The sequence below is a fragment of the Nuphar pumila genome, chromosome 16 (assembly GCF_984573655.1).
Source record: "Nuphar pumila chromosome 16, dmNupPumi1.hap1.1, whole genome shotgun sequence".
Taxonomy (NCBI): domain Eukaryota; kingdom Viridiplantae; phylum Streptophyta; class Magnoliopsida; order Nymphaeales; family Nymphaeaceae; genus Nuphar; species Nuphar pumila.
This window is the reverse complement of record NC_143264.1, coordinates 20,838,940-20,865,019: the sequence shown is the minus strand read 5'-3', so window position 1 is coordinate 20,865,019 and position 26,080 is coordinate 20,838,940. Positions and strand designations below refer to the sequence as shown.

Here is a 26,080-nt window from a genome sequence, read left to right as displayed (position 1 = left end):
TTGCATCATGTGAAAGCATTGAAAATCGCATCATATGAAAGAATTGAAAATTGCATCATGTGAAAGAATTGAAAATTGCATTCATGAAAAAGTTTTAGAAATGCATGAAGTAATGATGGAAATGTAAAACAATCAATATGTGATTTGATTGTACTAACTTCTAATGTTTTGCAGCATATTGATAGGGGAGTAAAATCTCCATCTATGCATCTAAATGCTCCATCTTTGACTAGTTTATCATCATCAAAAAGGGGGAGATTGTTACGACAATGAAGCCGTACATGATACTTCAAGTACAAGGTTTTGATGATGAACAAGTAAATCAACTGCATTTCAGCTAAGGCAATGAAGAAAGATGACAAGAATTGAAGAATTCGATAAAGAATCTTTGAAGACTAGTGTGCAAATGTAAAATTCATTAAAAGTCTTAGATTCTTGTAAGAGCCTTACTTAGAGTGCATATTTTGATTGCATTTTACCTAAAAAGTCTTTAGAAAAACTTTTCTAAAAGAACCCTTCATGAAAATCATTTTAGAAAACTCTTTACTTAATTTTTCATGTTTATTAGTCAACCAATAGACTCACCAGTCGACCAACTTTCTCGCACCAAATTTTCTAAGCAAAATGTCATTTTTGTCAAATTAGTCGACTAACGATTTTATCAGTCGATCAGACAAAACATGTATTTTCAGAAGTATTTAGCAGCAGTCGACTTAAAGATTTTTCAGTCTACTGATAATATTATCAGTCGACTAATTTTTTCTCTAGTCGACTAAGTTTCAAAGCTTCAGATTTTCAAACGGCTTGATAAACACATTAGTTGACCGACGATAACTGTCAGTCTACTAATAGTTAATTATCAGTCGACTAACTATTGTTCCAGTCGACTAATTTTGTTGTTTTTTTTGTAACTTTTAAAAGGTGTGTCTTTTCAATTTTCAAACGTTTTGATCGTTCAAAATGGACAGTTTTGACACCCTTTCATAGCCTCAACGTATGAAATCTTTCAACTATAAATATGAATGCATTCCACACTCAAAAGCAATGCAATCCAATCGAATTACATTGAATTACTCTTTGCTTTTCACTCTTATTCATTCAAGTCTTTGTTTTCTCACTCACTTGATATTTTCACTCTAGTTTTTCACTCAAATTCTTTTAAGAGACAGTGAATTCGTGAGTTCAGTATTTCAACAACCTCAAAAGCCAATTGCATTTCATTTGCATTCATAAGAAGGGCTCGTAGGTTGTTTGTAAGTTGTTACTTATTTCATTTTTCTGTAAAAGGAAAGGACTCCTTGGTTTAAATGAGTTGTTTGCTTTCAGTAGGTGTGTTACTGAAAGTGGGACCGGATTTGGTCTGTATGTTCTTGTGGTTACACAAGGTTGATAGTGGAAATCTCAAGCTGGTTTTGCTTGGGGACTGGATGTAGGTCGGGAAAGACCGAACCAGGATAAATTCTTGTGTTCTTTGTGTGATTAATTTATGAATCTCAAAATCCATCAAAATTCCAAAGACGATATTTAAAAGCACTATTCACCCCCCCTCTAGTGTTTGTTGCCTCGATCCTATAGCACTTTCACACATATATGCATGATTGAATCACTATAAATTTTTTTGACTGTCTTATAACACATATATGCATGATTGAATCACTATAAAAAATTTTGACTGTCTTATAACACATATATGCATGATTGAATCACTATGAAAGTATTTTGACAACTGTAGAACACATACAAGCATGATTTCATCACTATGATTTTTTTTTTACAATCATAGAATACATATATACATGATTGAATCACTACAAAATTTTTTACAACACTAGAACATATATATGCATGATTGAATCACTATAAAAAAAAATGATAACCTTAGAACACATATATGTATGATTTAATCACTATAATTTTTTTTTACAACCTTAGACGACATATATGTATGATTGAATCACTATAAATCTCATTTGACAACCTTAGAACACATATATACATGATTGAATCATTATACATTTTTTTGACACCTTTAGAACACATATATGCATGATTAAACCACTATACAATTTTTATGACAGCCTTAGAACACATACATACATGATTGAATCGCTATGGATTTTATTTGACAACCTCACAACACATATATGCATGATTGAATCACTATGAAATTTTTTTAACAACCTTAAAACACATATATGCATGATTGAATCACTATAAATTTTTTTGACACCTTTTAAACACATATATGCATGATTGAATCACTATGATTTTTTTTTGACAACCTTAGAACACATATATGCATGATTGAATCACTATGTAATTTTTTAGACAACCTTACAACACATATATGCATGATCGAATCACTATGAACTTTTATTGACAGCCTTAGAACACATATATGCATGATTGAATCATTATAAAATTTATTTGACAGCCTTAAAAAACATATATGCATGCTTGAATCACTATGACATTTTTGACAACCTTAGAACACATATCTGCATGATTGAATCACTATAAAAAAAATTTGACAACCTTAAAACACATATATGCATGATTGAATCACTATAAAAAAATTTTGACTGCCTTATAAAACATAATGATTGAATCACTATGAAAGTTTTTTGACAACCTTAGAACACATATAAGCATGATTTCATCACTATAAAATTTTTTTGACAACCTCTGAATTCTGTTAATATCTTTCACTTTATTGTTAGTCTACGTGTCATTCAGCCATGTTACTTTGATTGCCTTAGATTAAGTGCATTGCATATAATTTATTTCATTATATTTTGTTTATCAATACTAACATTTTGGTTCTCTGGTAGGATGCTAGAGATGATCAGCGTAGAAGAGCTAATGGAGGCATGGATGGAGGGGCAGATCGAGACAATGAAGAGGATGATGCTCTGAATCTTGGCAAGGATTAACTTCATATGTTGAATTTGTTTCACGTACTTGTTATTTCAAACGGAACTCTTTGTATATGTTTACTTATAACTAATTAGAACTTGACAAGGATTATACTGGGTTGTTAAATTTGTTTCACTTATAATTTGTGTTAAATTTATTTCTTGTATATGTATTTTTTATGTGCACTTTATTTTTTATACATAGGTTATATAAATTGTATAACGAGAAATTGTTTTCTCGATATTTATATTTCAAACAAAATTATTTTATTTTTTTAAAAATTTTGTGATGGATTAGCGACGGATATTATCCGTCGCTAATATTCAGCGATGAATCTTTTGAAGAAATTTAGTCGCAAAATGACGACGGTATTTGGTGATGAATAATATATGTCGCCAATTTAGCGACGGATTAGGGACAAATATTTATCTGTCTCAAAAACTGAATCAGCTGATATTTTGCGATGGAATGTAATCCATCGCTAAATTGGCGATAGATATTAGAGACGGATATGTATTCATCATTAAATTTTAGCGACGAATATATATCTGTCACAAAACCAAATCAATGCTTATTTAGCGACGGATTAGCGACGTATCATAACATTCGCTAATCCATCGCAAATTAGCGATGAAAGTAGCGACATATCAGTTCTATCGCTAATTAGCGACCAAGAAATTATGACGGACGATATTCATTGCTAAGTCGTCGTCAATCCGTCGCTAAACAATTCAGCGATGGATTAGCGTCTGATAACGTCTGTTGCTAATCCGCAGAATTCTTGTAGTGTTCATTCTTCTCTAGACCGGTGGAGAAAAAATGTATCGTTTTCAATTGCTTAATCACTTGAACGCCTCCTTTCTTTCTTTTTAAGTCAAAGAGATGCTTTTTTGAAAGAGGAACGCCTCCTTTCATTTACACCACTATGTATGTGTAGCTTTAATTTGCTTGATAAAAAATTCCTGATGCACTTAAGAAACACTTGAGGATTTTCTTTTTGAGTTATTTACAAAGACATACTTAAAAATTTTACAATTCAGATTTATTTTTAAAAAACTTGATAACTCGAATGCATCCCATATTTATTTTATGGTTAACCAAAAGCATACATGTGGTTACGGATGCACAATGAGCTACTCAAACTTGTTTGAAAAAATAAATGAGGGTTCAAGCTCCGTATGCATAAATGAGTCAAGATTGAACAGGCAGTCCAACTTAGGTAAGCTTTGTAAGCCTGATTAAGCTCGGCTCACATAGTTATATAAAAAAAAATAGATTTTATATATGTAAGTATCTTGTTCATAATGTGGACACAAAAAGAGGGGGTAGACACAAAAAGAGGAGGTAGTGGAAAGCTACCTGCCCTACCAAACGTATCTGATTGCTTGGGACCATCAAATTTAGGTGTTTTTTTCAAAATTCTGACCTTATGTGTTCAGCATGACTGATTTATTAGAAATTAATACTTTGATCATTTGATTATGATGCATGCATAGGTTTTTATAAGGTTCAAAAATCAACTGTCTATAATTTTTATAAATTTTTTAGGCTTCAAATACCATTTTTTTCATCCGAAATGCATGATCCAAATATCAATTTCTAGTAAATCAATCACTCTGAACACATCAGTGGTCAGAATTTTGAAAAATACTGAAAAAATCTTAGTGAGTAGGGTTAGTATGTTTTCTATCTGGTAGGTTTCTGGTCTTACTTTAATGGATGTCATGGGTCATATTTGAAACTGTCACGTTCAAATCACACTAATTTTCTTTCTTTCAAAAAAGCAATACCTTTTAAATTAAAGGTTTTCAGCTCGAACCGAGGTTGAACAACCAGATTTTCTTCACAAGCTGAGCCAAGCCAGTCCAAGCTCGGCTCAAATCCGGCTCATGTGCACCCCTACCTGTGGTCAATTCTTAAGTTGTCTTTTTCTATTTTCATTCAAACTCATAAGACAAAAAGTCAATGCTACCCCTATGTCTACACAAAGAGATTATTATAGGCAAACAAAAGCATCTTTAATGAAGGTAAAACTGGCATGAATTTTAATTTAGTAACTATTAACGATTAAAGGGCGCATAGTTATCAGAGGTACCTATGGTTTTAGTTATAGGTATTTTTACTTTAGGTAGTGATTTGAATTATAAAAAAAATCAAGTATGTTTATGTAGATAACCCAGTACTTTTTTTTCTAGTAGGAAACCTGCACTTTTTTATTTGTTTCAATTAGAAGCTTCTTCATCCCTTTTAGGAATTTTACTGTTTTTTTTTTGGAATACTGGAAAAACAAAAAAAGAAAAAAAACTTGTTGCTACTAAGTAAAATAGCAAGTTTTATACCTTTTTCTATACTTTGAAACACCTGATAACCTTCTTGCTTTGTTTTAGACCCTTCTTCGAATGGGTTGTTTTGGCTAATAAAATAGCACATCTTAAAAGTTGAAAGGTCTATTTGATGCAAAATAGGTTTGTTTTATAAACATATGGGAAATGGAATCTTCTATTAATTAACAGCATTTATATCATTTTAAGTCTTTACATCCTAAAGAGTCTCCATTTATTCTCTTAACCAAGCCACCGTATCTGAGTCACCTGATAACCAGCATTAACATCATAAAGAGTTTCCATTCATTCATCACCAAAAGATAATAAGCACAGCCTGAGCTGACCATATGATCAAATCTCAGACTTGAGTCCCAACTCTTCAAAGCAAGGTTGTTAAATGCGATGAGGCTAAGCGAGGCGTTGAGCCTGTTATGAAGCGAGGCGTTGAAGCGTGAGCTTCATGATCAAAATAATAAAATATATAATATTAATAAAATAATGAAAATTTTAAATAAAAACTAATAATAAATAATAAATAACAGTATAAAATAAATTGTGTCCTCACAAGATCAATTAAGTTCCAAATCCATCAAGAACCACTGGAACTTCACCCTCAAGCGCAAGTGCTCCACTGCCGGCAACCCTCTGGCCAAGCGATCCAACAGCTCCAAAAAAGATAAGTAAAAAAATAAATAGACAAATTCTTCTTTGAAGCACGTAAATAAACCGGTAAACAATCCCAAAAAAACAAAAGTGAATAAAAAAATGAAAGGATGAGTTATTCGAGTTCACTGTGAGGGTGCACGCACGCACACACGCACGTTGCTCCTGCCACCGGACCACACTTTTTCTGTTTCGGAATAGAAGAGAAGGTGAAGCACCAATTATACATTCATTTCACCATTAGCAATTGCATTAGAAGACAAACAAAGTCAACCATTCACTACAAGAGGAAAACCCTTAAAATCAATGGAACGAGAAATGCAAAACCTCTATAGATCCCAAGAAAGAAAAATAATAATAAGAAGAAGTGAACAAAGCAAAAAAAAAAAAAGCAAGTTGAGGCATTTACTTATAATCTTCGTTCTTGACGAATTCGACGGCGATTTCCTTCTCCGACTGGATCTAAAGCATCTTCATCACCAAACACATAAAAGGAGTCGCCTTCCTGTTCCCACCATACGTTCCGCCGGAATGGTCCAACTCCATGGCCTTGTTGACGAGGGTTTCCGCGGTGAGACCGAAGCATTGCTCCTTCTTGCTCCTTCCAGTAGGTGTTCTGATAGATCTTCAACCTCAAAACCTTCTCGACGAGATTCTGAGGGTTCGTTCCGTGGATGCTCTTGGTCGTCGGATCAGTTCTATTAGTCATTCAACTCCCTCTCTTACACCCCCAAATTTTGCCGGGAAACTTTAACGATTCTAGCAAAAATGGCGAACGTCATTGCTTCCTCACTGCAACAATTTCACCTCTTCTGATCTCTTTCGAAACAGAATCGAGAATCGGAGACGACATTCAACATGATGTGCACGCCTTAGAAGCGAAGCGCGTTTCGACTTGAGGCGTGCGCTTCACATGAGTGAAGCGTGCGTTTCAAGCCTGAAACGCTTCACTGCAACGCCTCAATACCTTGAGCGTGTGCTTCGCCTCTGAGGCGTACGTTTCAGGTATTGAGGCGTACGCCTCTCACAACACTGCTTCAAAGAGTCCTCATTCAGTCATCATCAAAAGAAAGCATAATGTCAGCTGACAGTGTGATCAAATCTCAAAGACTCAAACTATTAAAAGTGACATCATGTTCATGGTAAGAAGAGAAAAGAATTAAGGACATGTTTGATGGCTTGTCCATGAAATTAAGGAAACAGAAGAACGGAACGAAGAGAACACTTCGTAACAACTGTTCAAAGTCCAATGTTTGTTTTGACCATTCTCCCGTTTGTGTTCCAAAGTCCAACGTTTGTTAAGGACACCATCACACTAAAAAAATGTTTAAAGAAAATCAAAGAAAATAAAATAAAAAACAAAAAGGAGAAGAAGAATACCCTAGTCAAGATTGTAATCAAGAAGAAAAAGATCAAAGAAAATAAAAAAGAAAATCAAAAGAAAATAAAAAAGGGAAAGAAGAAGTTAATCAAGAAGAAGAAGATCAAAGAAAATAAAAAAGGGGGAGAGACGCTAATCAAATCTAACCTAATAAAAAAGGGAGAGAGACCCTAATAGGATTTTAATCGGAACTAACCTAATCAATGAAAACCCTAAATAATGAAAATCAAGAAGAAGAAGAAATGAAAAATGAAGAAGAAAAAGAAGAACGAAGAAGGGAGAGAGACAGAGAGAGAAGAAGAAGGGAAAGAAAAATGAATAAGAAAAAGAAAAACGAAGAAGAATGAAGAAGAAGAAGAAGAAGAAGAAGGGGAATAAAGAAGAAAAGGGAGAGAGAGAGAGAGAGCCGTGCCCGGTCATTGGTGGCCTCGCCCGGCTTGCGCAGGAGAGAGATAGAGAGTCGGGGGAACCCCTTCCCCCCGACTTTTTTTTTTCGTAACAACCCCCCCCCCCCCAGTTCTTTTTGTAACAGGGGAGGGGGTGTTACAAAAATTAGATGCTTTTTTGGACGTGGCGGACGCATTCCGCGTGTCCGCCGCGTCCAACGTTTGTTGGAATCTTTGTTCCCAGCGGGAATTCCGTCCGAATCCCGCTGGGAATGGCTCATCAAACAAGAGCCCTAAAGGAGCAAGTTCAGCCTCATGAAGCCTTGCTGAATACATGTGCTGGACATGCTGAATAAGAGGAACTATTAATTCTCATAAACCTGTGTAACTATCAAATTTAGGGCACTTTTCATGGGAATCTCAAACATAACATATCCAGGGAACACACCTTATTTAGAATGCGGATATTCTTGTCTGGAAACCATGATACATAATATGTTCCAGAAGAGAAGATGGGAATGTCTTCCACACGTACAGAACACCAGAAATTTTTAAACGCAAGCATGTGATGGGCTTACAAAACAGACTCCATATTGAAGAACTTCAATCAAATGGTTTTAACACAATAGAATTTGATCTAGCATTATCTTTTCCATAATTGATGCATCCAACATAGGGTCTTCATTCTCTTCAGGTGAAACTTCTTCAATTTTCTCTGTTACAGTTTCAACTTTATCTGCATTACCACCATAGATACCTTAAGGGAACTGCATCCTGTCAATGTGTTCCTGAAGCAAACACTCTACTCTCCTCTGCAAGCTAAGCGGAATTACAACCTGAGAAAAGAGTTTATGTTAATATTAAAGTACTCATTGTTTTGACCAATAGTTAGGTATAAAACAGTATATCATTACCTCTCTTTGTGGTCTCTTCTCATCCAGGTCAGGCCTATAATTAGGCAAGGGAACCTTACTTGCAACTACCACCTTCCCATACTGTTCACTGCACAGACAACTAAAACTTCAGCTAAAACTAGTAAATGAAAAAATACATGAAAATTTGAAGGGATAAATCTCTATCAATCCCTTATATTATGACATTAACTTTTCAGAGCATTGTGACTTGAGAAATAAATATGCTTCTCCTAGGAACTGGAAAATCAAGAACCATAGGTTCCCAAGCTTTACAATAATTTTCCTCTATCATGACTGTTGTAGAACTGTCCTATTTCAACTACAGTAAATGAAAATTGAAAACAAGATGAAAAGTTCTGTCTACAACGCACTGTCCACATTCCAAAGACATCCGGCACTAAAATAATTATACCACTTTCGAAAATTAAGACAGCTAGTCAAGAGGGGTCCAGTTACATGCGTTATACCTACTCAGCAGACACATGATTATTGTCATGCTCAGAACTACCTATCACTGAGATGGATGAAAATGAGTGCAGCCTCCCCTATACAAAGTTATATGTCAGAACCACCTATCAGTGAGATTGACGCAAATGAGCATTGCCTCCTGTATACCAAGTTATTCAACCCATCTTGTGAGTCCAACAGATGCTCCAGAGCAGCCCAACCATAAGAACAACCATGAATTGCAACATTTCCTGGACGACACCGTTATGGAGTGTCTGTTGCCATAACCAACATCAGAAGAAGTGAGAGATAACATGATACAACACCGTACTAGTCTATCTCCTGTGAAAATTCACAATCTTGCTTCTATGCCACGGTGCATTAGTAACTTCACAGTACTTGCAAAGCTACACACAAGGCATTACTGTCTTAACAGAGACTATGTTGTTCAAGTAAAAGAGTGAAAAAAGTAAAGCATCTTCCTTACCTGTAGAGACCCATCCCTTTTGCCAGATTGGAGATAGGTTCATAGTGCCGTCTGCCCCTTTATAAGCAAGTTATATGGTTAGTCTCATGATAAATGGCTCTTGAAATTGCTTGATGTTGGATATATCCGTGTTCAAGATATTGTGATGGGTTGCTACATGTGCACATTATTTAATTTATTGAAGTGTCGTTATTTCAATAGATCATGAGTGTAAGTGATTTTTATTTCTTTAATATTAAATTTTTGAGACCTACCTCAAAGTGAGAGTATGTTTATAGACTTTTATAGGCAAGTAGGAGAATGCCATGATGTGCCTATAAAGTCAATGATTGATTATGGCTTATTGTGAATTTAATTATTGTTATGGTTGGGTTTCTATCCTAAATACAATGAATTTGGATGTAAATCTATTAATGAACTTAGATGCATAATGATTATAAGTTAGTGTTCACTTCAAATTGCATATATGTTGTCTTATAACATAGTCACGAAAGAATAATATGAACCCCATGATTATCTACAAAAGTGAGACCCTCATTATGATATATATGCAAAATAATTTATCAAAGGTGATACATATTTGTTTGTTTTAAAACATAAATTGCATAGTTAAGGATGTAGTAAAAGTAAATGGAAAAAAATTTGCACATAGTTGTACACATTAAAAATTATGATTGAGATTATTGACATGACATGAAATTCACATAGTTACGTGAAATGAGCGCATGAAAGGATTATAATGAAAAATCAACATAATTTGTGAATATTCTCATGATAGAAATATATCATAAAAGAAAAGTTCAGTTAATGTATGTAAAATCTCATAATGTCATGTTTAAATCCATACTATACATGAAAAAGAATCATAATTCATATGATAATGAAAAACCACATGTCTCTATGAGAAAATAACATATGGCATGTGAAAAATCATCACACTCAAAACCATAGTTTAAAATTGTGCAAGGTCACTTGATGCATAAGATATATGATTCACTAATTGTGATATAAGATGTTAGTTCGTCGTTATGGGTTAAGAGATGTTGAAACCAAGTATTGGATCTAAAGAATAGATCCAAGTATTCGATCCAAATTATGGATCTAGGTTTTGAATCTAAACTATGGTCATTGGGTCTCACAAAAATCCAATGAACCACTACAATTAGTGAGCCCTTGTATAAAATATGCAATTTTATTAAAGTATTTACGAAGTTACGATCATAAGGAGGTTCACAAAACTTGTTTTTGCATGCTTCATGAAGACCGCAAAAAAATAAGTATGAACATACATTTAAGTGACGATTAAAGAAAGGAGAAAGGAGGTTTGCACGGTTTTCAATGACTTTGGTATAAAATATATAATTTTACTAAGGTATTTGTGATTTTACCATTAACATAATATTTTGTATGTTTCTCGAGAACCATAAAAAAATGTGTAAATATATGTTTAAGTGAGGTTTTATTTTAGCTGATGGGTGGAATGATATATCGTGCAAATTTTGTGAGGTTTGCTTTGTAAAGGATAAAAAAGTCTTAAAAAGTTTTCTATTTACAGTTTTGAGCATATTTCAAAAAATTTAGAACATTTGGAAAACACGTCATATTTGTCATACAGTCATTTTTAAAAAAAAATAATGAAGCATCTAAATTTTGCCACCTTTTATAATATTTTGGATTTAAGATATGTTCACTAAATTTATTATGTATTTTTTAATGTTTTTGTACATAGAAAAACAAGATTTTTAAAGATATAGTGAGATTTTCCCAAGAAAGAGATTTGTGACTATGCTCCTATTTTTTGGAATATTTTGGCAGGTTGGATCCAGTTTATCAACTGTTGGCTAAAGTGAGACCCCGACTAGACAACCAAAGAATAGAAGGCCCTGTAATTAAAGCCTACGTGGTTGGGGGAGTCCAGTGTTTAGGGGTGTCAACAGTTTGGATTTGGACCGGATATCAGTTTCTCTTTTCAGCACGGATATTAAGATCCAGTTAATAATCGAATTTGTATTCACTTATAGAATTTTATGCCCGACTCTGTATATGAATCTGAACCCGTCTAGAGCCTGACTATCTGCATGTAAACCTGGAAACTATCAGGGTAAAATAACTAATTGGGCCGATTGATAAAAGGTTTTTCCATCTGAATCTGGACACAAATATGCTGATACATTTTGGTGACTATGCCTACATCCAACCTTGTTTTGCTGACTGACACTAACCTGAACTTAAAAATGACAAGGAAAGTAGGGATGCAAATTTGGTTGGAGGTGGAACCAGAGTTCAAAGAAGATTCTGCCATGTTGACAAAGCTAAGTAATATCCAGATCCAAGTTCGGTGGACCAAAGAGCGGGATCGAGTTCCATGAACACATAGATGGATCGAAATGGGTCTAACCCTTTTAACTAACAGTTTTTGCCATTTTCGACAGGTCTGGTATCACAAATGGTCAGACTGTAACCAGATCAAAGCCTGCAATGTCAGATCTGAATCAAATGGAGATCCAAAACTGAACCTACTCTTGGATAGTTGGAAACAATGACAACTCTAGCTTGAACAAACATGTTTGTGTGTCAGTTTTGTCCTTTTTTGGATAATCAAGAAAAAACTGCCCGTCACTCATGACCTCGTTGGTGTAGAAACCCCTAGTTCCCCCTGCCCACAACAGAGTACACCCATCTAAGGACGCGCACACATGGGTTTCGAACTCGCCCCAACTAGATGATTGGAGCCATCATGGGCAACCTGTTTGCATCCTTAGGATATGGTTTTGGCTTACCAAATGCATCTACACAGAATCGAATTTGGTTGAAAATTGGATAAAATCCAATTCATTGATATCCCTATAAAACCCAAATCAAATATGGTGTACAAGGCCCCTTTTACTTCTATGGATGAAACAAGTGAATATAAAATAAATCAATTACATCAACCCAACCAATTATGGAATTATCCTGCATCGGATTAGAAAAAAAAACTTTTGCAAACTTTTTGTTGCTATCTACAAAAGATACAGTGAACTATTTTATAAGCCCCTACAATCACACGTGGTTGAATAGCAATCTTGTGAGAATTCATCCATAGATAATATTTGGTTGTCATTCACACCATACCCATCTAATGAGACTTTTTTCTGAGATTGCCATCTAATGAGACATTATAGTTACAAGCCTTGTTTGATCGATCTGATCCCTGAGATAGTGAGAAAGTCAATTTGAATAAAGTCGTTTTGATGTAAAACTTCGATTTCTTAATTGCAAGATTCCGGCATATTGTAGACCATCAATTTATGAACTTACATAACTATTCAACTGGAAATCCTGGGTGTAATCAATACCGGCTCAATCTGACTATATAAATATGTTCAGCATAGTCTGTTTGCTAAAGAACAGACGTTGAATAGTGCTTCCCAACGTAAAAACATGATTTTTTGGGCCATAAATTTTTGGTAGATTGCATGCTGTATAGTTTTGGTACCAAACAACAATCAATACTAAATAATTCATTTTCCAAAAGCAATCTATTTATCATTTTTTTGTGCCAAAGCAGACTATGACATGATGTTTTAGGTCATTTCTATCATTCTTATCGTGAATTGTAAGCCTTTAATGTTTTTCTATCATCTCCAGCATTGAATCTTATGATGCAATGAAGATGATTAAACAAACCATGCTAAACACAAATATATAAGGGATCCCCCAGGTAATTCATATCAAAGTAAAATGGCTCATAACGCCAATGAATAGGCAAAGCACTGCACTCAATTTCATTATGAATAAAATTTACTATTATTTGTCAAAACGTTGACTGAAAATTTAGCTGCTCATTGAAATCATAAATTAAGAAAAAATTTAAAGGCAATACACTTCAATTAATTATGAACAACAATGTGATTGAGTTCTACCACCGATCATATCTTGTGACTCCGCTGCTAATCTCCGTACACAGTGGATGTCTTTTATTTTCATCTACAGTCAGCATATCATCCGTGTATCTCCTCAATCTGATGAAATGGTGAAGCTGCCAGAGCGGAATAGGAGACTACCAGAGTGAACCTGAATTAGCCGCAATTGTCAGGGGCAGAAGTGTTGAGACTGAACACCAGCTTAAAAGCAAGGTTTTTAAGTACCAAGCTGTAAGAATGATGTTTGGCCTTATCTAAGATAGTCAACAGAAAATAGGATTCACCATTTATGTATGGCACATTGGCTGTGAAGATATCAGAAGATTTCAGATATTAAACAACCAACTCTCATTAATAACTGTAAGTTTCATATTCAAGAATCGGTTCATCTCATAATCATCATCCAAAAAAATAAAGTGGGACATACTTTTTCTGATTCACCAAAATAGCGAAATAGGCAATACACAGCACAATCAGCAAAAACAGATTAATTATTTGGTTATTTCATTTAAATGCATGGATATTTTCAGCATTCCTTCAAACACATGCTTGATCTTAAAGTCGCTTGGTTGACTGTTCAATCAAATTAAATGATTAACATGTTATTTTTAACCCAATAAGACGAAATATTTATTGATAAAAGAGAAAGCAGTGATTACACCTCCAACTGATATTTGAAGTGCATCAAGTGAAAGAAAGTGGTTGAATGTAATAGCAAAAACGTTGGGTATGTTTCTATGAATATTTAAGTTGGGTCTGGGTCGAATGACAGCTGGATGGTTAGGCCGCACTATCATAACCGAGGGGTCCCAGGTTTGAATTGCATGGGGGTTTATCCCTAAGCTTGCTACTAATAATAATAATAATCTTTTGGAGTTCACTCTTTAGTAAAACGATGTTTAATACCAGTCACAAATCTTGCACAGGGAATTCAATCGACGAGGGAAATCTCACAATAAACTTTGTGAACTTTCTTGACAAGGGGAAATCTGCAGAAAATTTGACCCATTTTGTTTTTTCTCAAAAAAAAAAGCGGAAAAGTTTTGGTACACCAATAATTACAAAAATAAGAAAAACAAAAAACACTGTTTTTTTAAAACCGGTAATGGTTTAAAAAATCACGCAATAATATCAAAATCTTTACTGCTTACACAATCTTGCAAGAATATCTGAGATTTTAAAATCTCGATAAAATAGAAAAATACAGACCTAAGTCTCATTAACTTGGATTATTATAGTTTAAACATGATTCACCTATACTAAATTCAAAGCAAAGATTTAATGCGTCTTACCCGTGAAATTAACTGTAGTCTTCTTTCGTCTGTTTCTTCAAAAAGACTTGGAAACAGTGGCCTGCTCTGGAATATAATGTAAAAGATGGGTCTCTAAAAAATAATCTTTTCTTAAGAAAATGTAATGCTGAAAAATCCATTAGTAATCAGCATTTTACAGTATAAATGTGGTATTGATGTACTACATCCAAGAATATACATGAAATATATTAATCAAGATATATTGCTGCAGTAACTAACAAAGATTGCACTATTCAATTCACTCGAGTGATTAGCTAATTGGGATGAGCTTCGTACCAAGCATATTAAGCTCATGACTTTATTTTCTAAGGACTTGGATAAATATGGCACAGAGAGATTAAGAAAGATGCATGAGTGGGTTAACCAGAGAGAGAGAGAGACTTTTGTAGGTTGCCATATTTCTTGTTAAAATTCATTAAAAGGCCAAATTTCCCCTAGAAGCAGATAAAACTACTTGCCTGAGGAAACTTATTAAGATAACATGGAAGTAAATAAAAAAGAAGCAGATCAAACAACTAATACGATGTCCAGAAAATTGAAAGCATAAAAGCATACCTGAAGCTTAATTTTTAGTTAAATGACCAAGCAACAAGCATGGCTGCAACAAATTCCAAAGCACAATTATTTCTTCCTTTTCCTGCCTTTTCCCAATTGCCCAGACTTGAAAGCATGCTCTTGCTCTTCCAAGAACGCTCTTGCCTTCCTATATTTTTCAGCTCTTTCCTCCTCCAGTAACGACCTTTCTCTGTCCTTCACAACAGCTAAGAATTGATTGTCCTTGCGTAGTTCCCGAGCTGCACCCCTAGCTTCTCTCTTTAACTGCCGTAGAAACTTCTTCTTCTCTGCCCTTTCACGGTCAGGGTCATAATCCCTACCCTTTACATAGCTGTCATATAAACATATATCCCATCAAAACTAGCAGCAACCCTCTACACATGCAGTAATGCGATCAAGTGGGAGATTCAGAAAACAAATCATGGGGAGATGGAGGAGATGAGAGCAAAACAGTTAATACTCTAATTTTATAGATGAATATCAACAAGCCTTACTCTGTTACTGCGCTAAGACAAGCCAACAATATTCTGCAACTGACTTTCAGTGTTCTTACATGTCAGACAGGTACTGTTAAAGAATCTAAGTAGAATTAAGAAGCAAATGCAGCATTGCTCTTACCAAGTGTGATAATTAAGAATGTCATTCCAGAAATCTTCATCAGAAAGACCATTTGATATTGACCACATGCTTTTCACAGTAACACTGTTACATCAATTACATCTTCAGAATTATTAAATTTCTAAGTTGCATGAACCAGTTATCCATGAGGACTTGCAATTTTGGTAAACAAAGGCTTAAAGTCAACAACACCTCGATTTTCAAAGTCTGAGATACTTGTTTGCATTACTTCCAATGTGGCCAGTTGTTTTTTCTTGCTTTCAAGCTTCTATTGCGCACTCTTTCAGGTCAAGATAATGATGGTATGCTTGTCATTTTAAGATAGCACCTAAAACACAAGTTCTAAATTAGTAAGGCTTATGATCTTTCCATCAGGGTTGTTTTGGTGGTAGGCTTTTAGGGATGTGGTTTATTAGTTGTTTAGTGGTTAACAAACTATCACGTAAAATATTTCCAAGGTGAATAATATATGCTCAGCTGTGTAACACGGACTCTTCTAACAGAGCACTGCACCGGCGTCACACCCGCACCCATGCAGGTGCAACACTTGGACACGGCTTCCTTTGTGTCAGGTGAAGTCAACCACACTGAGGTCCATTTCTGTTCAAAAGTAGATTCGGTTAACCATAACCAAGTCCAGTTTTATATTTATATATATATATATATATATAGAGAGAGAGAGAGAGAGAGAGTAATGCTACGGTGGAGCACCTACTCCCACATACTAGAAATCATAGTTGTAGGTTGTATCCTTAGTTGTCAAAGGTGCCCTAGGCGCAGCCCCAACCAGGTATGGGCGGTGGGGCCCTATATTTCTGCCTAGGTGCTGCCTAGGCTTTTTTTAAAGCCTAGGCTTTTTTTTTGAAGTTTTTTTTCGAAGATTTTTTTTCCTGAAGACATCATTTGTTTTCTTTTTCAAGAGAAGAAGAAGAAGAAAGAGAAAACATGTTATTTGTCTATTGCTTGTATTATGTCTATTGTTGAGAAGAATAAGAAGATTTTATTTATTCAATTGTTAATTTATTTTTAATTTGTTTGAGCAGGTTAAGGTTATGTAATATAATTGTTGTCCAGTGTTCAATGACATCATTTGTTTATTGCTTATTATTGATTGGTTTTATGTTGTATGCATGTTTCTTATTATGTTTTTTTTTTATCTTTTATTTTGGGTACTGCCTAGGTCCCCCTGCCTAGGCCTTTTTAGGGGCTCTCCGCCTAGCGCCTGACAACTAAGGTTGTATCTTCTCAACCAGACCTCATGGATGTACTCAACATAGTTTATTTAGTAGGAATCATGTTGTTTGGGCATAAAAATATGATTTTTTAAGTCATGAAATTTTGATACATTGTGCGCCATTGATTTTTAAAGGTCTTAAAAAACCTACATGTATTCTATAATCACATGAACCAAAACTTGTTTCTACTAAATAATGCTTATAGATCATATCTATAAGGTCAGATCAACATAAAAAGTATAAGAAATTTGAAAATCTAAAGCTTCTATTAGGTGGGAGTAGGTGCACCTCCGCACCCAAGTTTTTTTCAAGTCCTGCATCCGCACAAGAAATTTGCATATGTATAGACCATAGGTTGATATTCCATCATTTCCTTGGAAGATTTTGCCAATAAGGATGTATTTCCTTAGTGGAAGAATGATACAACTTACGTGTTTTTTGAATGCTACAGTCATATAGACTGTATGCCAAATCCTACATATTTATAGGCAATACATGAGTTTGACATATCATACACACACCTGCAAAAATGAACAAATGGCAGGTCAAGGACCTGCACGGCACAAGAACATACCATAACCTCTTTCATATTGAGATGTGACGATATGGATATGGAACCAGATCCATAATGGCGTGTTTGGAGTGTAACGCCCCTTCATGTACTTAGTGTTTCCATTGTTTCCCCTCTTTATGTAAAGTTCATCTTGTATACTAATCAGGGGTATTATTGGTATGTATTTTAATTTTGATATAAAAGAAACCAACGACCCATGATATAAGGTGTGGAGAATATTTGTGGCAGCCTTCTTCTTCTCCTTTCCCTCACCTTCCCTCTTGTGAAGTTTTTGGTGACTAGACCTGATTTTACATGGTAACTATTCTAGGTATACTTGGATATACTTTATGAAGTACAAACATGAAGTTTTTAAAATCTTTAAAAACTTTCTTACTTTCGTTCACAATCAGTTCTCCCTGCTCATTCTTAATTTTCAATGTGACGGTAGGGGTGAGTACTCTTCAAATGACTTTATTGAATATCTTAAAGAAAACAAAGTCAATCGGAGAGTATCTTGTCCCCGAGTATCTCAGCAAAATGGGTTTGCTGAGAGAATATGCAGGCACATAGTAGAGAGTGTTCTTGCCATTATGCATGAAAGATGTATTCTTTTGTTTCTCTGGACGGAAGCCTTTCTTACAACAGTTCATATAATTAACATGTTGCCAATGAAGGTGTTCCAGAACAAATCACCCTATTTTGAACTGTTTGGACAACGTCCAAATTATGACTATCTAAAGGCATGCGGTTGCACTTGTTATGTTCATATTGATGCGTCTTTGAAAACTAAGTTTGACAGGAAAGCCCACATTTGCAAGTTTGTTGGACATGCTAATGATTACAAAGGGTACAGATGCTATGATGTTGAAAACATGTGCATTCGCATATCGAGAAACATTTTTGATGAACTGAATTTTGGCTTAAAAGACAATAAGTCTTTAAGTACACATTCACAGCCAAATCAACTATATCAGCCCTGGTTGGATGATAGTTTGTTTACCATGGAGCTGGCTGCAGAGAATAATGAAGTTGACCATGAAATTGGTGATTCAAAAGACCGAATAGAGGAGCAGATTATTACAAGACAGCAAATCAGTAGAACAGATTCTGTAGATGGGAGGTTTAAAGGAATTACATACAGCCGCAGGGATCGAAATGCATCAGAAAATTGTTTAAAACAAGGATCTATTGAATTGCCACATGACCAAAATGTTCAAACAGCTAGAAGATCCGAAAGAGTATGACATCCTATTGATCGGTGGGTGAGTTATGAAAACTTTAGTGTTGAGCATCAATCATTTTTAACAGCTGTCTCCCAACATCAAGAACCCTGATCTTACAATCAAGCCTCAAAATCCAACAAATGGATTGAAGCTAAGAATGAAGAGATGCAAGCATTGTATGAGTATAAAACATGGGATGTTGTCAAGAAACCTCTAGAGAAGAATGTGGTTGAATCAAGTAGGTTTTTAAAATCAAATACAAACCAGAAGGCAGCATAAAAAGGTACAAGGCAAGGCTAGTTGCAAAGGGATTTACCCAATAGCATGGGTTGGATTATGAAGAAACATTCAGTCCGGTTGTAAAAATAGGGATTATCAGAGTTATTCTTTCATTAGTGGTGGATCACGACTAGTTCTTGAGCAGGCTAGACGTTAAAAATGTCTTCTTACATGAAGACCTCCAAAAAGAAGTGTAAATGAAACAACCACAAGGATATAGTAAAAAGAATTCAATGAGTTATCTCACTTGAAATTCAGAAGAATATGGTCATGGTTTGAAAGCTTCTCACTTGAAATTCAGAAGCACGGCTTCTGCAGTTCTCATTTGGATCACTTCTCTTTTAATTATAAAGGACAGAACTCGATAATTGTGTTACTTATCTATTATCTATGTTGATGATATCATAGTTGTAGGGGGTTCTGAGGAGAATATTAATGATACCAAGGAGGTGTTGAGTCAAAGATTTAAAATAAAGGACCTAGGATTTTCTGGGTGTTGAAGTCGATAAGAGAAAAGATGCATAGATGTTGACTCAATATTAGTATAAAGTTGACTTGCTTATCAAGGCTAGGATGAAAGACTGCAAGCCGATATTAACTCCAAGCATGTTGCAGCAGAAACTTGGACATAATGAAGCAGAGATTTACAGGTATAGAAGTATTGTGGGTATGCTTCAATATCTTATTTTCACTCGTCCTGATATTGTTTATGTGGTAAATAAAGTTTCTCAGTTCATGCATTGTCTACGCAATAGTCATGTTGAAGCTCTTAAAAGGATCCTTAGATATCTAAAGGGCACTCTTATAGATGGACTTTGTTATCGAAAGAGAAACAATGGTGAAAGTATGTTGATAGTGATGGCCTTTTCAGATGCGGACTAGGCAGTGGACCCAGATAAGAGAAGATCGATTTTTGGGTATTGTGTTTTCATTGGAAAAAATCTAATTTCATGAAGTAGCAAAAAGCAAAAGGCAGTGGCTCGTTCCTGTAATAAGAAAAATTGGTCAATGGCAGCAGCTTCATCTGAAATAACCTAGATCAAGTATTTATTGTTAGATCTAAACCAACATTGTTTTGTGATCACAACTCAGTTTGTTGGGACTCGGGATTAAGTAGCTTACCTATTCACAAAAAGGCGAAGTAAGCAGCGTTTTTGGTACTTGAAGAGCAAGTTGTCCATGGTTTTCACCATGCACAACTTGAGGGAGGCTATTGAGACATGACGATCTGGATCCAGATCCATAATGGCGTGTTTGGCGTTTTTGGGTGTAATGCCCCTTCATGTATTTAGTGTTTCCATTGTTGCCCCTCTTAAATAAAATTTATCTTGTATACTAAACAGGGGTATTATTGGTATGTATTTTAATTTTGATACAAAAGAAACCCACGACCCATGAGGTAGGGTGTGGAGAATATTTGTTGCAGCCTTCTTCTTCTCCTTTCCCTCACCTTCCCTCTTGTGACTTTACTTGATTTTACACTTCACACTAATACAAAGAGTTTCTAATAGAAGCCCATGAACTAAACACACAAGCACATACAGATAAACATGGGAGGTTAGGTACAAAAGACCTATTAGATTAGATAATCATTATTTCTTATTTTAAGCAATGTAGTGCTTTGTGTCTCATATTCACCCAAAAGATCATGAAAAATCTTTCAGAAAACACTAATATTTAAGAGCATGCATTTGTGTATCTACCAATGCTATTTCAACCTTCATAACATGTCTCGGGTCAGTTTTATATGATAAAGTACGATGTCAGTGCCACATGGTCCATAAACATTGAATTCACAGGACATATTTAATAAATTTTGGTATTTAGACCATAAACAAATTATATAATCAGTACAATAAAAGGAAAAGACAAGGAAAGATTTACATACTTATCCTCAAATTTAGGATTGAACTGCTTAATTGGCACGGGCTTTTGCTTTCGCATCTGAAGTGGTTGTCGGAGCATCAAAAGTTCGTTTGATTTCTTACTTATCATATCAGCTAGGTCCATCATTTTATTTCGCAACAACTCTGGTATCTTTTCTTGGCTCAAAACTTCATTTAGTAGATTATGAACCGAACTGAATATTTCAGGGAAAGAACCAAAGCCTTCATAAATGTCAACAAATCCTCTGAGAGTCTCAGTCACGGATAATAGTACACCAACTCTGTAAAGTAATGAAAAGTGATATACTTTTTATCTCTTATCATAGTAGGAAGCACATAGGTACTTACCAAAAATAAACAGAAACATAAAAAAATACATATGATACGCTAAAGTTAAGAGCTAGAGGAATGACAAACTTGAAACTATCAGAACTGAAGTAAGATGATTCAGCAGGCATGTCCATAAGCACAATGAGATCCAAAGGACATAAGTGAGCTACGGCATCAGAAAGACAGAGCCAGGGTGTCTGTATTGAGAGTTCCATCACATAGCTACCCTACAAGAGTTTGATCAAGTGTCAAGTCTTATATGTGATTTGCACTCACTACAACCAAGATAGATGTTTATTAATGACGCATGAGCCTATATAGTTTCCATTAAATAACTCACATGTAACTGGACACCCTGATTTGATTTCATCTTACTTCCAGAAGCTGTCATTAGCAAATTGTTCAGAAAAATGACTGCCTCTGGGCACAACTTCCTAGATTGCTTGCAAACCTGCAGAAGTAATCAATTCAAGAACCACATCAACTGTCAACCTCAACAAAGTCATCTCAATGAACCAACAAAATTGCAAAGGATGAGGCCTCTATTAGAGGAACTGTTTTGGAAATTCTAGCTACTAGAAGAAAATGTCACAAGAATTTGAGTAAGATTTCAACCACCATCGACATATAGAATGTTAAATTGTTCACAGAAATAAGCCAGACAATAAATTAAACATGACCTAGAACTGAACATTTTCTCTAAATGTGACACTATAAATCTGGTCAACAAGACCCTGGACCAGACCTGACCTACAGTACATAATAGAATTTTACACGTAAAATTATAGAGGTTGGTCTGACCCAAATCTCAAAGTGACAGATCTAGAAGCAGAACAATCAGAAACACATCATTTTACAGCCTTTAAATAATGAACAAGAACAATCTTGCTAATCTATTATAGTGGAAATAAATTTTGTTCATGCAGACAAGTCAGTTCAGATACTTGAAATGTTGCAAGCCCAACAGGAACGGCAGAGCTAAACAACTCCAAAGCTTTCATATATACAACTAAGAAACCGATTTGATAAACCAACACTGTCATGTTAAAGATACTTGAAACTGCATGGGGTGACCTTCAAACATAAACTGTAAATAATTACTAAGCATAAGAAATGGTCAATGTGGAACAGATTTACTCACACAAAGAAGAAGAGAGCACAAGAAGGACCCAACAGCAACATCTCGACCTGTCACTATTGGACAACGCATGAGGTACTCGCACATCAACAGTACTGCAGGTGTCATTACAACATGACGGTAATCAGAACATGGGAAGATGATGGACCACAAGCGTAAGAGTAACAGAGTCTTCAAAGATGGCCATTTGCTACTTTCTGTCAACAATAAAAACAAACAAGTGAGCACATAAAATTACTTCTTTTCCACCATAACAAAAAGATCAGCTGCTGATCATAATCAGCAAAGTAATCATAACGTGAAACAGAAACACCATGACCTGGATTTTTTAAATCATCACAAAGCTGGCTTCTTATTCGGACAAGTCTTTCCCGAGCACAAATGGCTGCAAAATATGGTGTCTCTGAGCTCATCTCCACCAATGGTTTGACCAACAAATTTATCCTTTTGACATTCACTGGCTTTTTATTTGCCAACACAGCAAAATACTGCAATAGGACACCATAAAACACCTGCAAACAAGAGTTATGGATATTTTGGCTAGTGTTAGATACTTGATCATACCTTATAACAGACTTTGTCAAATATACAAGTATATAAGTTGAAAATAAGAATGGAGCTTGCCGCACATCAGGCGCACTCAAGGCCAGATCTTGAATTTACAAATCTAAGCCAAACCGGACTCAGTTAGACCTCAATAGCTCCAATGCAGACTCAGGAAGGGGGCAGGTCAACCAAATCATGTCTTGAGATTTGACCCTCAGGAGAGTTGGAAAGACAACCTATCCAGGCCAAGTTCTACATCATCAAAAGTAACTGAAAAACTCAGGCAAGAGCTCCCAAGTCACTATTAAGAAGGGATCTTGCCATGGACACATGAGTTTCAGAAAGACATCAGTCTCTGGAGACTCAGCTATCCTGCCAGCTCACTTTTGCTGACATTCAGCTACACCATCCAGTTAGAGCTTCTAGGTCAGAATCCAGACCAAGCTTTTCAACTGGGAATCCATCCAAGGTTAGGTCACCAGTTTCCAACAACATGAACTTCTAGGTTGGACAGACTCAACTTGAAACATAATGAAGTCAAACTTGCATTATCAGAATTTGAAACACAACCAACTTTAACAACTCTAAGAAACCATACTTGCATCTTTTTGCGGTTCTCTGCAGCAAGGCTAATTGCATTGCATTTCCTAATACGATTGATGGCCTCAACCGTTTCTGCATCTGATCGATTGTCTAATAAAGAGCATAACTGCTTCAAGTCAGTTGGAACTTCAATTATAAAGGGAAGACTACCACCTTCTACAGGCAGAGGTTGCTGTCCATAAGCATCTCCTTTTCTATTGGAATTTTTCTGTATATTTTGGGCATCCAATTTCTGATGCTCAATGTTCAAAATTTTACTGCCTTTCTTATGTACGCCTTCTCCTACTGTGCCTTCTCCTTCCTTATCAGTATCAAGATGTTCATCATCACTTTGTTCCCAATCCTTGGTAGATTCCATTTGGTCCGAATCACTATCATGTTGACTTGATGTTTCTGAAGAAGTTGCATCATTGCTGCTGCTGTCATCAGCTTCCTCCCTTTCAAGTATTTCATCAACCCAGCCTTTACCTTCAATTTCTTCCTCAGGAGCAAATGAATCTCCCAGGTCATCACCAGAGATCCACTTTGAATTGTTTGATGGCAATTTGCTGGTTTCTTTGTCACTGTCACTTTCTTCATCATCAGAATCTTCTTTTGCAAGCATTCTTTTCTTTCGTTCTTCCTGGGATGAAAAGATGGCACTTAAAAACTGTAACTTTATGCACTCTTTCTAATACAAGCTAAATAAAACAAGAATACCTCCAGTTCTTCAAGACGTGCCCTCTCTTCTTGTGCTATCTCCTCTGGAGCTTTTGTTCTGTCAGATGGCCGAGCACGCATGTCCATTACCATTTCTTTAACAAGCCTGTCATATGCATCAGGTTGATCCTGCTGAAAAGAATAAAAAACATTACCTTGAAAGCATCTCATAGCTTATAGGTTAGCAAAACAAGGAATGCATAAAAATGGCAAAAGAGGTTTTAGATGCAAACGGTGTGGAAACTACATTCACAGTAGTGATTCTGATCATTGCAACTATTCATGCCAGACTACTGAACCCTAGAAAAAGCATTCTCCTTAACACTAAGAAAATATTAATGCCTCCAACATAGATTATAGCAAGCTTTCAAAAACGGCATACGGGAAAATGTAAATTAAGTAGGATAAGAGATTATAAACCAGTACCTGCTAGATGGCAATTAAAAGAAATAGTCATGGTTGAATAAGATAGCTGAATTGATTAGAGTGACACTTGTCTTAAATGAGGGAACTAGATTTCAATCCCACCAAGGGCTATCCCCCAGCCAGAATAACAGAATAGAATAAAAGAAACAAATGCGCATTTGGGAAAACAGAAAGAATTGAACCACATTTTGGTTGTCTGAATTTTTTCAAGGGAAATAACAGCATCAATCGACACTCAGGTAAAAGATAAGCCATTATGCTTTAGAAAATCACAACTGCACCTGAAACTGTTGACAGTGTAGGATTGTCAAACAATTCAACAATGAGGAACTTAGAATTGTGGATCTGATCATTCAGAAACCATACAACATTAGAGTAACAGTGGATATGACATAAAATCTTCCATGTGGACAGGTACAGGATAGATCCTTGTTTGTAAGAAATATGCTATTGGTTTGAAATAACAGCATTAGGTTCACTCTCATAGCACAACTGCTCGCAAGTTGCTCTGCAAAATTCTGTTTGAGGGTAGAATGAAGTAATATAGTATGTACATTATAACAGCTTTCAATTCATTCTGATATAGAAAAGGTTTGCTGCAACACGTACTACCATAGCACACCTGAAAAGTTTCCCCATCAACAGCTGAAGGCCTGCCTTTTCCTGATTCCTTGCCAGAGTTCTTATTCAGAAGAGCCTTCAATGCATTCATCTTGCTAGGACAAATCAAAGAATGCATCACCTCGGATTGTGCCAAGGATGTAAAGTCATTGTCTAGTTGGTCCATCAAATGTTCATCCTCTTCCTTATCCTTCGCTTTCTGTGCCTGCATAAGATGCATGTCATGGATCAAAACAAAGGTTAAATTTACTGTTGGTAAGATCAGAAGTGTCCTCGTAACCAAAACAGGAGATATAAGGAAGGGCTCAGTGTATACACTAGAAATGAATGGGAGGAGCACTTTTCCACATCTGTTATATTTCAATGTGCAAAAATGTGTTTAGCTTCTTCACAGGCAAAAGACATCCAACCCGTGGTTAGAAGGATATCTACTTACAAGAAAATGACACACGCACTGACACAATTGATTCTTCCATGCACTAATAACAGCAAATTAGTGGCTAATAACTGATAGAAATACACCAGAGAAAGTTGGATAAAAAAATGAAAACCTAGAAAATACCAAAAATATATCACACTTCCAGTTCATCGCTAGCAAGCCTTCAATGCTAAACCAGTTAGATATTGAC

The 26,080-nt window shown here is 35.5% G+C and overlaps 1 protein-coding gene across 2 annotated transcripts in view; it reads right to left on the bottom strand.

Moving 5' to 3' along the window:
- Positions 1-13,262: 13,262 nt before the first annotated feature.
- The window catches only part of LOC149813069 (nucleolar-like protein), a 28,865-nt gene continuing 16,047 nt past the window's right edge, over positions 13,263-26,080 (bottom strand). The window contains exons 6-15 of one of the 2 annotated variants that reach the window (XM_089992412.1): positions 25,453-25,656; positions 24,405-24,533; positions 23,701-24,327; positions 22,876-23,068; positions 22,560-22,753; positions 21,759-21,869; positions 21,506-21,645; positions 21,091-21,369; positions 15,292-15,622; positions 13,263-13,574 (exon numbers count right to left, since the gene is read on the bottom strand). In XM_089992412.1, coding sequence (XP_089848538.1) covers positions 15,358-15,622; positions 21,091-21,369; positions 21,506-21,645; positions 21,759-21,869; positions 22,560-22,753; positions 22,876-23,068; positions 23,701-24,327; positions 24,405-24,533; positions 25,453-25,656 — 2,142 coding nt within the window. In that variant the 3' untranslated portion in view covers positions 13,263-13,574; positions 15,292-15,357. Of the gene's footprint in view, positions 13,575-15,291; positions 15,623-21,090; positions 21,370-21,505; positions 21,646-21,758; positions 21,870-22,559; positions 22,754-22,875; positions 23,069-23,700; positions 24,328-24,404; positions 24,537-25,452; positions 25,657-26,080 lie in introns of both variants that reach the window. The other variant, XM_089992411.1, reaches the window with a different exon arrangement.